We start from the raw sequence: 14,063 nt of genomic DNA, 5'->3' as shown, positions 1-14,063 counted from the left end.
TCAACTGCCAAGAGGCACCCCAGTAACTGAAGAGACAGAATAGAAACATCGTATTCAAAATTTCAGAGTTCTTTGTGTCTAAATAAAGTGGTGTTATTCTTTCCAACTTTGATTTTGGGACTGTTTATTCCCTGAAATATTTCAACATTATGCAGTGGCTAGGCACAAATCATCAGCACCAAAACCACTGAAGTTTTAGTTCTTATCAGGAGGGAATACAGGTGTTACATGTTTTCTCATATGAAGTAATTTGCTTTATATCAGTGGTTCAAACTTTTATTTAAATTTATGCTCTGTCTTGGTCACAGGTTAGAGGTAACTGCACTTTCAAACCCAGAATTTTCTTAACAACTGTCCTAGATTTAAGTATTTTTTTAAAAGACCCCGACACTTACGTATCATTAATCAAGATAGCACAGATAGCACTGCCATACAATTCTAACAAGTTACATTGACATATTTAGTTGAAATTAAAAATAGAAAATATGCAACTGAAAAACACTTACAGGCTCTGTTAAAGTTGTATCTTTTTCCAGGAACTGTACAACACAATAGGCAAGCTAGAATGCAAGTCATATGATTATTTAGGTTAAACAGACACTGTTTAGACATTGCAGCATAACTAATTATCACAACTTATAATGGAAGCACTTCAGATCAGAGCTGGGGGGGAAGGAACCCAACCCAAAACATCCCTATGCAGCCATTTTAAGTTCTTCCAAACTAAACAAAACAGCAATTAAAGCAGCAAGATACATAGGCCTGCTCTAACTTAAAAAAAAACTTCCTGCATACCAAAAATCATCATCTTTTTTTCCATCCTTGAAGAAAATTACTTTTAAGCTTGACAGATATTTCCCTAACTCAGATCCAGTATCCAGACAGACTTTTCACAACTTCAATTCCTGTATTAACACTACAAAGCTATCATTTTCAAACACCTATACCAGGTTAAAACAGGTGATACTTTAACTCAAAAAAAAGTTTTAAAACATGTTTGACTGAGCACACATTGCTCAAGTACCAGACACCTACAACATGCAACATTCAGTGCCAAGATTACATGGCCACAAGAGATCAGGCAGCAGCTGTCCAGCTGAGCATCCTGTCCCCTGCAATGCCCAACAAACACTAGTGGAATAGAGCATGAAGCGGGGGAAACATGAGGTGACAGTCACCAGCGTGCTCTCCCAGCCTCTAGTGATTTCTGTCCAGGGGTCTTCTCAGGCTAGAGTGTGATGTTGTACAGTTACTTATTGTTTAGTCACTTAGCACATAGTTAAGTAACTAAACAACCATACCTCTGCCCAGTATAGAAACCATACAATAACCCTATTACTAAAAGTAGCTACAAACCTAGATTCCATTAAGACTGATTTTAAGAAGTCACAGCATTTTCCATCTCACAATATAAAGCAAAGACAAAATCTCTTACATGTAATGCATGTACATTTAGGATGCTTGAAATCCAGCATTACCTTTCCATTACTTTTTTTTTATTCTGTTATCCCAAAGCAGATTGGGGGATTACAATTACAATGTAATTCCAATGTGTCTAATTTATTTCTTTTACCCTTAGGCTAAGGATGCATATGCGTAGATTCGAAAAATAGTAAGTGTCACACATTAATCTCAAAATCCCATTATATATATTGTACAGTAATGCTTTATTGTTCAAAGACAAAGACTCAAAACTTAATTCAGCTTTAGGGCTTCAACTTGTAAGGGTAGGCTCAACTTGTACTGCAGCAATAAAGCACCCAGGCCACTCCCGACTGCAAAGCAGATTTAATGCTGGGTTACACCTCCAGGATAACCCGAAACCAAAACACTCAGTGCTGCAACTGCACATGGCACTAGGGGTTTAGGAAGGGATAGATGAGTAGCCTGGTCAACAAACCAAATGCTACTTTCAGGTACAGAGTACAGCTGAATTAATAGGATCTTTTCACGTACTGATGAACAGGATTAAACGTACCATAGAAGGAGGGATAGCTTGCTGTATTGATCTACCAGTGATAATGCCTTTGGCAAGAGACTGGTCCCTTTCCTATCACTGACTCGTTCCATGGAGCAGCCTATTGCATAGCAATAAACCACAAAAGACAAGTGATTTAATGAAATTAAAACTTTATATGAGAATTAGGAATTAACTGAGCTATTGACTTAATCCTGTTCGTAGGCTAGTCATAATTATTTCACTTTAATTAGAAACTCATTTCCTTGCATCTTTAGTCTATAAGGAGCTGTATTAGTGAGCTGACTAAATTAACAAAGCAAATTTTTAATCAGTCGCAGCAGAATGCAAGTTTGCATCAAACGTATTCAATACTCAGGTGCCATATGTCTGGAAAGGATATACATAAATCCTCTAAATAAAATACTGAACTGTGCAAAGTGTAAGAATGGAAGTCAAATGAATTAAAGCATTCTGACAGCATGTCATGGATCTACATAATTTCTAGCTGATCCAGAGAGCTACTATACATTTCTGCCATTTATATCCAACATTCTCCTCCCCTCCCTGTCACTGCAATGGTTTTAGAAATAAAAAAAGCACTTCTGAAATAAGTACCTGGCCGTACTCAAGGTTCCTTTATACACAGCGTTTAGGTTACATAAAGGAAGGGATAACAGAACAAGGTCCTGGGATTAAATGAAGCTTAAAGTGTGACAAGACTAGCAAGTGAAAAAGCTTCCCACTTCAGTTGACATGACTGGCTTGCTGTTATATTCTTTCACTTCTAATATATGCTAAATACTGTCTCAAAAGTAACATTTAGACATAAGATCTATAAGATCTTTTTTTAAAAAAAAACAGTGACTGAATTTGCCAATATTTTGAAATATTGATATTATAAAACATACTACTTTAAATTTCATTAGTTTCAAATGCAAATACAAAAAACCCCACCACTCTTAAAAATAGGCAAAAGCTTACCTGTGCATGAAACAAAGCTAATCCCTTTGCAGTATGCATGGGAATCAGAACTTTCATAAGGAACTGTTTGTGTTCTGCTTTCAGTGGCAGTGCAAAACCATTGATAATACTGAAAACATGAATAAGCAGGATTTATTTTTATTAAAAAATATTTTTTTTCCTCGCAAGTCAAGAGTTTCTGCAAATTCAAAAGACACTCCATTTCTGATTGAATTTCTAAACCTGATTATTTTGAAGCCATAAAATAGCTCTACATACGCACAACCTTTAAAGTGTTGGTATCATGCAAATTTAGACTTTTGGTAGGAATACCAGGGAACCATACTGTAAGTCATAATACTCATTATATGAGCTGAATTATTTTTATTGTGACCTCCATTAAATAAAATCATCTACAGTAAGTCCTGCTGTGTGATTGTAAAGCTAAGACAAATGCATCAGGAAACTGATCCATTTCACTCACAATCACTAGCAACTTACAGAGAAAAAAACAGATGGCATAAAACATTGAACTATTTTAACACCGCAGTTTGAACATTTGTTTCAAGATTGTTGAACAACCTTTCCCTCCAAAAACAAAGTTAAAAAGTTGTCTCATTGATTTCAGTAATCTTATTTTTAAGAGTTGATGAGTCGTAGAACAGACAAACATCCCTCAGGAAGAGGTTGTGGTTCCCTCCACCCACCCCCTTACATTTTAGATAGAACTGAGAAAATAATCATATTCCTTTCACTTGATTTTCATGAAAATTTGTTCCACAATAGTTTCACAATGTTTCTATTTTCAGTTAGACCAGTAATATTTATAAAATGTTCTACTGATATGTATGTGACAGTTTTGGAAAAAAACAGTAAAATACTACCACGAAAAACTTCAAAGTTAAAAATTAAACTGTGAAATAATCTCAAAAAAAGATAACTAAGACACCCTAGCACTTACAAGTACTTCCTGAATAGAATTTAAAGAAAACCAGCCTGCTGAAGATTAAAGCATTTCATTCAGCATGAGGGCAAAAGTAAACATTAATTTTCTGAATCAAAGAACAAGTCATCTATCAGATATAAGATAAGCAAGAGTAGATATTCCTGACAAACAAGGACCCTTGAGAAATATTTTGCCAGTGATCTTTAAAACTTGCACTGAGAAAGAATAATTTACACTCTATATCCTAATTTGATATTCACATGGTAACCCAGACAGTATTAGATCATACCAGTGACTGTACTTCATCACTCATTACTGTGATAATTCTCTTCCCTCTCTCCATTTCCAAAGCAAGAAAGCTGAAGCAAATACCCACAAAAACATTTTATATTTTTTCTGTGTTAGATCAACCTTACCTTCCTAATATCTCAAGAAGTTCAGCAACACCATTGAAGTGCTCCGTTTCATAAATAAACCTGTTATGAAAAAAGACAACCATCAAAAAATCAAAACACAGGATCAGAGATGTCACAGAAATTTCCTATAATAAGCTTCAAATATTTGAAAGCCAGATCACAGAGCAAAACCAGGTCTTTTATTTCAAGAATAAATCACTGCAGACCCAGACCATGAAGGCAAGATAAAAACATTCCTCAACCTAGACACACACAGACATATACAGCATACCTGAGGAAAATGTTGTTAATCTGTTTCCTGATGAATGCTCTTAAACCAAGGAATTTTCCATAAATTCGATGAAGAACTGTCTTTAGGAAATCACGTTCTCGTGGGTCTTCACTATCAAAAAGCTCCAACAACTTTAAAAATTAAATTGAAATGTATTACTTTTGAAAGACTTACATTTTGTTATGTTACTAACTGATTTGAGTTTTATCTTGAATTTACAAGTTTACATTAGAAAAATGAGAATAATTTAACCAGAAATTGTTTGGATGCCAATATTATATTTTTAAAACTAGATTTTTAATAAAGCAGGTGTGTTTTTTTTTAATAAAATCAGCAACCTCATTCCTTTCAAAAGTCTACATACAACAGACAAGCCATTCCAACAACAAAATAAAAATGAAACTGTAAGAATGAGATTATCAAACCTTAGGTAAGTGGTTTACGCTTGGTCTTTAAGAAAACAAAATTAATCAAATCTGTGTCAGATATTTATGATCTCTTAATTAAAATCCTGTACTCATCTCAAAAAGCTACTTGTGTCTTGAAGGTTAAGCAAAAGTGTAATTCTTTGTAGAATCATTTTGCAGGATAAGTGGATGATAAGACTAATGCACATTCCCTCAGGAGAAGAACAGGGAGATACATTTAACAGAATGATAATGCATTAAAAACGAACCATTGGGGGAAAAAAAATAATTAAAAAAATTACTGTAAGTAGAAGTTGACTCATTTCTGTCCAAATCTTCTATCAGTATTCCTCACCGCCAACTTTCTTTTTTTTTTTTTTTAAAAAAAACCACACTTTTCACACACCCCCACCCTCATTTTCATCTTACATATTCTGGGTGACGAACATGTTTGGGTTTGTTCCTATACAAGAAGTTTCACAATGATTAAATATGGGGGGTGCTGTTGTTATAAAATAAGCATAATATATGTAATTATTAACCAATTCTCACCTAATACAGACTAAATACCACAACAAGCTAGCAATATTTTCCACATTTTTTTCTTGTAGAAACTTTTCCAAGAATAGAGAAAAGACCATACTAACTTGAAGACACCAAAAGATATTCCAATCCCATTACAGACCACTATTTTAGTGTTTTTTTTTCCCCTGCATGTCCAAGTAAGAGCATATTCAGAAATACTAACTGCACTAAACAAGTTAACCTAGCTCAAGCAGTTACTACAGTCTCCTGCTCAGCCCAGGTCTGCAAGGTTAGCTATGTCTACATCAAGCAGCATAAGGGATTGGAAACAGCTGTTCAGGAACTTCCTCCAGGATCATTTCATTTTTATATTTAGAAAGAATTTCTCAGGGTCACTAATCCACTTTTTTCCATATATAGCTAGCTGTTCATTGCATTGTCTTTCTTGTACTCTAGCAAAATATCAAGTGACATGTCAGGAATTGAAACTGCACCATCGCTCTTAAAGAAGCACAGGTCAATTAGTAAATTGGATACCCACAGCCAGCAGTTCAGTAGGAGCTTCAGGCCTAAATTTTGTGGGAAAGTCAAAAGAAGGAAACACCTATAAACAAGAACAGTAAAACCAAACAAGTGGAAATTAAATGCAGTCATTGAAGGTGAGGAGAGAAAGCGTCCATCTATGTTTCTACTTTTCATTGCGGTACTGTGATGGCCTGCCAGCTCTCACTCTTCAGATACTAAGCTTCAACTTGACAAACAAGTATTTTGACATGGTAAAAAAAAAAATCCCCACCCAGTTAACACTGGACAAAAATTGTTATAATATTCTGCAGCCTGATTCCTTGAGAAGTCACATTTAAAATGAAATCTCACTTCACTTTCTTGCTTGTAGTTACTTTGCATGGTAAAGCATGGCTTTCCTGTGTACTTCCTCACTTGATTCTCCTTCTGTGGTTAACACGCAATAGTGAAGAGAATGATGCTACCTAGTCACAAGGTAGCACATGTTGGAACGCATTTCACATACAATAAGTACATGAGCTTTTTACAGGAAAAAAGTTTGCTGTAAGTTTTTCCATGATAAATCTATGAAAAAACAACAAACATAAAAGCACAGCAATGATTTAATTAGCACCCATTGTTAATCTGACTGGAAGTTACAAGTCATTAAAAGAAGAACTTTTATTTACAAATTACAAATATCTTGCATTGCAAAGCACTGAGGCTGACATCTGAAAACAAAGTGTATCTGAAGTTACTAATTACATATAACCTGTGTGGTATAACGTGCTGTTTATTTAGTGTTTGGCAGAAACCACTGTTGGAAGCACTAAAATTCAATCCTCTGTCAAGATAAAAGCTTTAATATCTCCTTAGCTGTACAGTCATCTGATGAGTTACGATTGAGAGAAGATCTTTAAATCTCAGGGTGGGAAAACTCTCTACTTACCTGCTGTACAAATTTCTGGTCAATATATCTCTTTGCAATGCTAGGCTGAAAATCCGGGCTCTCCAAAAACCTCAGGAAAAATTCATACACCAACTACAAACATTGAAATGAAAATTCTGAAGTCAGTAAGTACACCATAACACAGATCTCGGTGCCCACCCCTCCAAACTCAGTGGGAGTATTCACATGCTTAAAAGGTACAAAAGGAAACGGAAGCCTAACACATCACTGCTGAATCACAGCCTCTACTGGAACTTACTGAAAGAATTACAGTAAGTATCAAAAACACTTTAATGCTCAGAAGAGTCAAAGCTTAATAAATAATCTACTGAAAATAACACTATTAGACAAAAAAAAAGTTCTATTACACATATTCACATTTCCTACTGTATTAAGAATTTATTATGTAGAAATAAGTTACCAAACACTGATCAACACTAAGGGTAGAATTAAGTGTTCTAACGTCACCTAATTCCTTAAACAGATGAAGAAAAGTCTGCTAACTAAGTGTTCCTGAAATTAAGTTTCAGCTGCAAACTCCAAAAATGAAAAGTCATTAAAAAGCTGAATGAATACACAGAAACTTAAAGAGTTTGGCTTATCATTAGGTTACTATATCCTGGACACTCCTTCAAACAACAAGAATCTCTGCAGATTTATCTTCAACATCCTTTACATTTTATAGTATGTTATTTGTATTGAGTTCAAGTCCCCATTTGCTATGATCCCATAGTTCCCACAGATGGAAAAACAGACAGGACAGAGCTAGAGGGGGTCTGAGTTAGCAGACACATGAAGAAGCCAGAGCACAAGTCCCATATTTTGCAGTTCGTCAGAAGTGCAAGACACAAAATACTGTACTTCCATAACAATGTCAGACTTATAAAATACACATAAGGCATCTCTTAACTAAGACAATTCAGAAGAAAGATGTCTTACACTTTGATACATTCAGGGCTGCTTATGTTCTCAACACCTATTTCTTAAGTCCATGTTAGTTAAACTACTGATTAGTAAGAATACTAAAATGCAATCTAGATGCATGAAGACATCACTGACTGGACTTCTAAATAAAACCCACACATGTATTTCAACTGTTACCACTAAGAGCGCTTATTAAAGTGAGCGCCAACACCTGAGTAATTCATAATTATAATTATGAAGTTCACTTGAGAGAAGGGCTTGACAGTAAGTACTTTTTATCTAGAACATTTGGGATGACAGTTACTTACGCATAGCCTCGAGGAGGGTATGCTGTATCTGCAAAGCAGAAGCTCAAAAACACAAGTTTCCCTTCACTTTCTTCCCCTCTGACAGACTGTAACAAGAGCTTTTCATATCAGCAGTTTAAATGTACACAAGTTTCATGTATTAAAACCCGAGCTTCCCTGTACAGCCTTGGTTTGTCTTCCTGTGCATAAACACAATAGCACATAGTTGCACAACAGACAACATAGGACTGAGTTTTTTAAAGCTTGGTAATAGACAATCCAATAGTATAATTTTAAGTATTTCCATACTCCACCCTCTGTCTTAGAAAGAGATCAATCACAGCTGTTCAGTATCTTCATCAGTGACACAGACAGCAGGATCAAGTGCACCCTCATCAAGTTTGCAGACAACACCAAGCTGAGTGGTGTGGTTGACATGCCTGAGGGACAGGATGCCATCAAGAAGGACTTGGAAAAGCTTGAGAAGTGGGCCTGTGTGAACCTTATAAAGTTCAACAAGGCCAAGCGCAAGGTCCTGCACATGGGTCGGGGCAATCCCTGGTATCAATACAGGCTGGGGGATGAAGGAATTGAGAGCAGCCCTGCCAAGGAGGACTTGGGGATATTGGTGGATGAAAAGCTGAACACGAGCCAGCAATGTGCGCTTGCAGCCCAGAAAGCCAGCTGTATCCTGGGCTGCATCCAAAAAAGCGTGGCCAGCAGGGTGAGGGAGGGGATTCTGCCCCTCTACTCTGCTCTCCTGAGAGCCCACCTGGAATACTGCATTCAGCTCTGGAGTCCCCAGCACAAGAAGGACATGGAGCTGCTGGAATGGGTCCAGAGGAGGGCCACGAAGATGATCTGAGGGCTGGAGCACCTCTGCTATGAAGACAGGCTGAAACAGTTGGGGCTGTTCAGCCTGGAGAAGACGAGGCTCCGGGAAGACCTTATTGCAGTATTTCAGTACTTAAAGGGGTCTCATGAGAAAGATGGGGAGAACCTTTTTAGTAGGGCCTGTTGCCATAGGATAAGGCATAATGGTTTTAAACTAAAAGAAGGTAGATGCAGACTAGATATAAAGAAGAAATTTTTTACAATGAGGGTAGTGAGGCACTGGAACAGATTTCCCAGAGAGGCTGTAGATGCCTCATCTCTGGAAACATTCATGGCCACACTGGATAGGGCCCTGCTCACTGCAGGGCCGTTGGACTAGATGATCTTTAAAGGTCCCTTCCAGCCCAAACCATTCTGTGATTCTACTGATGTTTTTCAAGCTAGAAGCTAGATAAATTCGTTAGTGGTTTGTACTGAAATGGAAAACTGGAGGGAGGTTATTAGTACAGCTTCACAGGAATTAATTTTGGAATTAAATTTCATTCAATATTTCTGTAATGAATTCCTATATTAAAACATTTCTACCAGTGAGAGAGGGACTTGTTACAAGGGGTAATGGCTTTAAACTGAAAGAGGATAGATTTAGATTAGATATAAAAAATAAATTTTTCACTCAGAGGGTGGTGAGGCACTGGAACAGGCTGCCCAGAGAAGCTGTGAATGCTCCATCCCTCGAAGTGTTCAAGGCCAGGTTGGATGAGGCTTTGAGCAACCTGGTGTAGTGGAGGGTGTCCCTGCCCATGGCAGGGGAGTTGGAACTAGATGATCTTTGAGGTCCCTTCCAACCCAAACCATTCTACGATTCTATGACCACAACAAAGAATAGTTGTATGTGATAACTGCTTAGATGATACCACAATATCAGAAGATACCACCAGGAATTAAAAAAAAAAAAAAGAAAGAAAAACATATGTCAGGTTATCAATAAGAAAGGACAAGTTGATCCTGAAGGCCTGGAGTAACAGATACACAATGAAACTCAAGGACTGCAAAGTCACAGTTGGAGATCCAAGAAAAAGCTCTGCTAAGCACTAGTAAGCCTTTAAGCTGAGAAAGGAAGGGATGCTGGTTCTGAATTACTTGGTAACCATAGTATTACTAAGATTCATCTACGCAATGAAGCCAGGGAAGTGACAGATGAAATCCTGGGATATCCCAGGAAGATACTGACAGTACAGAGAGATGCACTGTCCTATACATGCTTGAGGAAATTTGTTCAAACCTGCAAGGATATGGAGAAGGAGCCATGAGATGGAGCATCTTTTATGAATAAAGACTAAATTGGCATGTTTTGTTTCCCCTAACGGACAGAGGGGGAAGGGCAATTATGGCTTCTTTCCATAAAGAGATATGGACACTACAATAAACATCAATCAGAAGAACTAAGTTAAAGCATAACGCTGTAACATCATGGTACAAGCTGTTCAAGATTAAATTTAGCATATCAATTAGGGTCAAAACCAAGGTACATCTCATCTATAAAATAGAACAATATTAATGCAAGATTCTCAATATATGATGACAAATCAATCAGTTACATGTCTCATTTCTAATATAGGCTGAACATGCATTAGTAACCATTTGAATGTTTCTTACAAACACATGCACCTCCAGAACCACGACTGTTGCTATTTTTCTTAAAGAGCTTTCAGAAAAACCAAATTTAGTGCTCAAAAATCCAGTTTGAGCTGTATCGCAGGGAAGTGTTGTGCACTGAAGGAGTATTTATGCAGTTCTGATGCTTACAGAATTGTCTAGCATCCTGGTAATTAGTACCACTGCTCCTAGAATATGTACAACTGGTAAAAGGTATCAAGTAACTGGAAATCCTCAGGAAATACATGAAGCTTTACCCAAGGCATTTCAGGAAGCAAGTTGCAACGGTCATTTCTGGATAGCACAATGGCCAACTACGGGTACAAGAATGAATTCTACCCACAACAGACACTGGCTGCTCCTAACTAAAAAAAAAAAAAATACAAAGAACAAAACCACAAAAAACAGCCCAACACCAACCAAGAGACAGGTATTTCCAATGGTAATGCTTCAAAGTTGAGCATACTAGATCAGGGGAGAACTGTTGGATTTAGCCATTTTGGTTCTCAAAATGGGTCTACTTAGGTCAAAAAGCTATGAAATAGAATTCCTGTTACTTTGGTGGTTCAATCTTTTTTCTTGGAGACCACTAGAATATTACTGCTTTAAGCTAACAATTCCACCAACTCTGCAGATCCCTAAGCTCCAAAATACACAGTGGCTTTAATGCTAACCTGTTCAACCTAGTTTGGCTGTTACAAACCCTCTTGAGTATTGCTTTAAAGCAATGCCTTTCTAGTGGCACTCATTTTACTGAAGGTCAAGAGTCTTTTGTTGTGACTACACATACTGGTAACCTACTAAGCCGTTATCTATCATGTTATTTTGTAGAGAAATGCCAACAGATTCAAACAGAGAAGAGTAGAGATTCAGTTTTTTTTTCTTTTCCCTCCCAGAAAACTGGCTGCCTGACTGCCAGATCAGGACAGAATTCTGAATTTGTTTGTAATTGAGCAAGCACAAATTGCAGCCAGCAAAAGAATCCACACTCCCCAAGCAGTTCTTTAGACTATACCAAAAGTAATAATGGGTTTTGATGGTGGGGAGGAAATGGATGTGCATATCTCCTTCCTCCATACACAAAATTTGATACTTCTAGCAGCTTTGTGCTCCTGAAGGGCAATTAGTAAGTTATCAAACTCAGCCTTCTACCATCCATTAGCACGTAAACTGTAAAAAAAAAAAAAAAAGAGAGAAAACACAAACTGTCTCTGTTGTGCTGCAGTGAGCAATCTATTCCAAGAACAGGATGAACAACTGATGCAGGAGAGGGAAATCCACAATCAATGATCAGACAGCCTGGCCAAAACTCATTTAGAAAAGGGCAAAGGAAAAAGCTGAAAATAAAATTTCAAATAATACCACGGGCTACAAACCTCTCTCAATTTATCTTAGACAAGCCTAAAGCACAAGTGAACTGGTCAAAGAAACCAGAAAAGTCTTTTTATAGAAAAAGAACTATAGTTTACTTATGACCTAAAGTGCACCGAGCAAACATTTACGAATTGTACTCCAGAGACAGGGCATTTTTAAGCCAATGCCACTACTGATGTGAAGAGACATTTCCATAGCCCTTGCATCCTCTCATCCCTCCAAAATCAAGCCTCTTATCTAGTTCAGTTATAGCCATTTCTCCTATGAACTGGAATCAGCCACACGTAAGTGAGACAATAACTATCACAGCCTTTAACCTGCAGAGTTATTTTTTGTGATAACCTGTTTCTTTCAAACACTATCCTGAACATGTACTTTTTATGGCCAATATTAAAAGTCCAGTTTCTAACTAAGAGCATTCGTTGATACATTAGAACTGTAATATTATAGGGACAGAGTAGCATTTTAACTCCCTTAAGAGAGAGGAGACAAGGGTACGCAGATGTGCGGTAGCTATTAATCTTCTACCCGCTGCTAGAAGTTGCTACATAACTTATATTTAACAGATCCTACTTATTTACATTCAGCAATGAACTACCTGAGATATGAGCTTGGATGATTTCAAGTGATTTAGGTTTGTTCAACTTTTAACAGTTAATTGAAAAAAAAAAACAAACAGCAGTATTGCAAGTCAATCATGTGATTGATACAGCAACGTTATAAAAATCACGAGACTGGCACAGGAGCGCAACAATGGAATAACCAACCAACTGTTACCAAATAACAACGCCTATATTGTAAAGTTTTTGTATGGAGGGAGGGAAGAGGGTGGGAAGAATGAGGAGGTATCTATTTCTTGCTCAAAAGACAAATACAGGCTATTGCTCTGGTTTTTGATACTGTCAAAGAAACCGAACTGTTAACAGCCACTCATATTTTATTGAAATCACACAAAAAAATTGCTCAACTCCAAAAAACAAACCTCAAGAGTATAATTACCTAAAATATCCATATCTTTTTAAAGCATATATACCACACTAACAGTGCAATCACGCCATTAAAACATTCTGCCATATTTATACATATTAAGAAAAGCACCGCTTTTTTTTCCTCTCTGAAGTACAGAAACTCAGTTGTCTTACAAAAGCAATTTTGACTTTCTCACCAAAGGCACAAAATGACTCAAGCGTCCATTCACAGGTCTTGCTTTACAAGAAGGACAGAAAATAAAGGAACTGTATACCTGTATGTGGGGCCATGAGGCTTCAAGAGTTGGTTCATCTTCTTCTGGATCAAAATCTGGGTTATCACTAGGTGGAAGCGTTCTGAAAATATTAGAACTAATCTGAAACAGAAAAAATATTGTTTAATTACATCACTTTTTATGCTTCCACAGACCACAGTCAGTAAAGTACTGCTTTTATCCTAAAATTACATGAAACAAAAACAGCTTTAAAAGAAAAAAAAAATCACTTTTATTCTTTATTTTATCGAAACTGCTAAATCCAAACAGCCAAAAGTCTGCAACAGGCCAATGAAAATAATAAAAGTAACTTTTGTCTCAACTGTTTTACAAGTTTGTAGCTAGACACAGTCATATTTAAAATTTTTCTCTGAAACCATGAAAGTTAAGAGAAAACTTCAGTTTCCCCTTATAAAGACCAATTCTTAACTATGTGACACAGAGCTGAGGTTTTATATAAGATATCAAATACAGTATGACTAAAATTATGACTTAAACAGAGCTCTCTTCAAATGTAAAGCAGACAATCCTGAAAATATATCTAATGTTAGAGTTCTTTACTTGAAGATATTTCTCACTTTTAAGTAAGAACTGAAGAACTGTTTACAGTTTTTCACCTTTGACAATTTCAAGATGTTGGGAAGTCAGACATACATAGTGATTGTAACTTTTTGATTTAACAGAGTAACTTTGAAAAAACTAAGAAAAATAGCTACCAATTTACTTTAAATACGATATAGTCCCATTAAATCAATTTCAAAAGGGTGAGTTTAAAAAGGTTTCTTCAGGGATTTTTGAAGTGTATAG

The 14,063-nt window shown here is 36.6% G+C and overlaps 1 protein-coding gene across 4 annotated transcripts in view; it reads right to left on the bottom strand.

Moving 5' to 3' along the window:
* PPP2R5A (protein phosphatase 2 regulatory subunit B'alpha) overlaps nt 1–14,063 on the bottom strand; it is a 45,197-nt gene that overhangs the window by 8,888 nt on the left and 22,246 nt on the right. For 3 of the 4 annotated variants that reach the window (XM_086631710.1, XM_086631708.1, XM_086631709.1), the window contains exons 3-8: nt 13,257–13,358; nt 6,939–7,031; nt 4,554–4,684; nt 4,283–4,342; nt 2,942–3,050; nt 507–560 (exon numbers count right to left, since the gene is read on the bottom strand). In XM_086631710.1, the coding sequence (XP_086487836.1) occupies nt 507–560; nt 2,942–3,050; nt 4,283–4,342; nt 4,554–4,684; nt 6,939–7,031; nt 13,257–13,358 (549 nt within the window). The remainder of the gene's footprint in view (nt 1–506; nt 561–2,941; nt 3,051–4,282; nt 4,343–4,553; nt 4,685–6,938; nt 7,032–13,256; nt 13,359–14,063) is intronic. The other variant, XM_086631707.1, reaches the window with a different exon arrangement.

The sequence above is a fragment of the Tauraco erythrolophus genome, chromosome 2 (assembly GCF_009769465.1).
Source record: "Tauraco erythrolophus isolate bTauEry1 chromosome 2, bTauEry1.pri, whole genome shotgun sequence".
Lineage (NCBI taxonomy): Eukaryota > Metazoa > Chordata > Aves > Musophagiformes > Musophagidae > Tauraco > Tauraco erythrolophus.
Note: the sequence above shows the minus strand (reverse complement) of the source record. Positions and strands in the feature narration are given on the sequence as shown.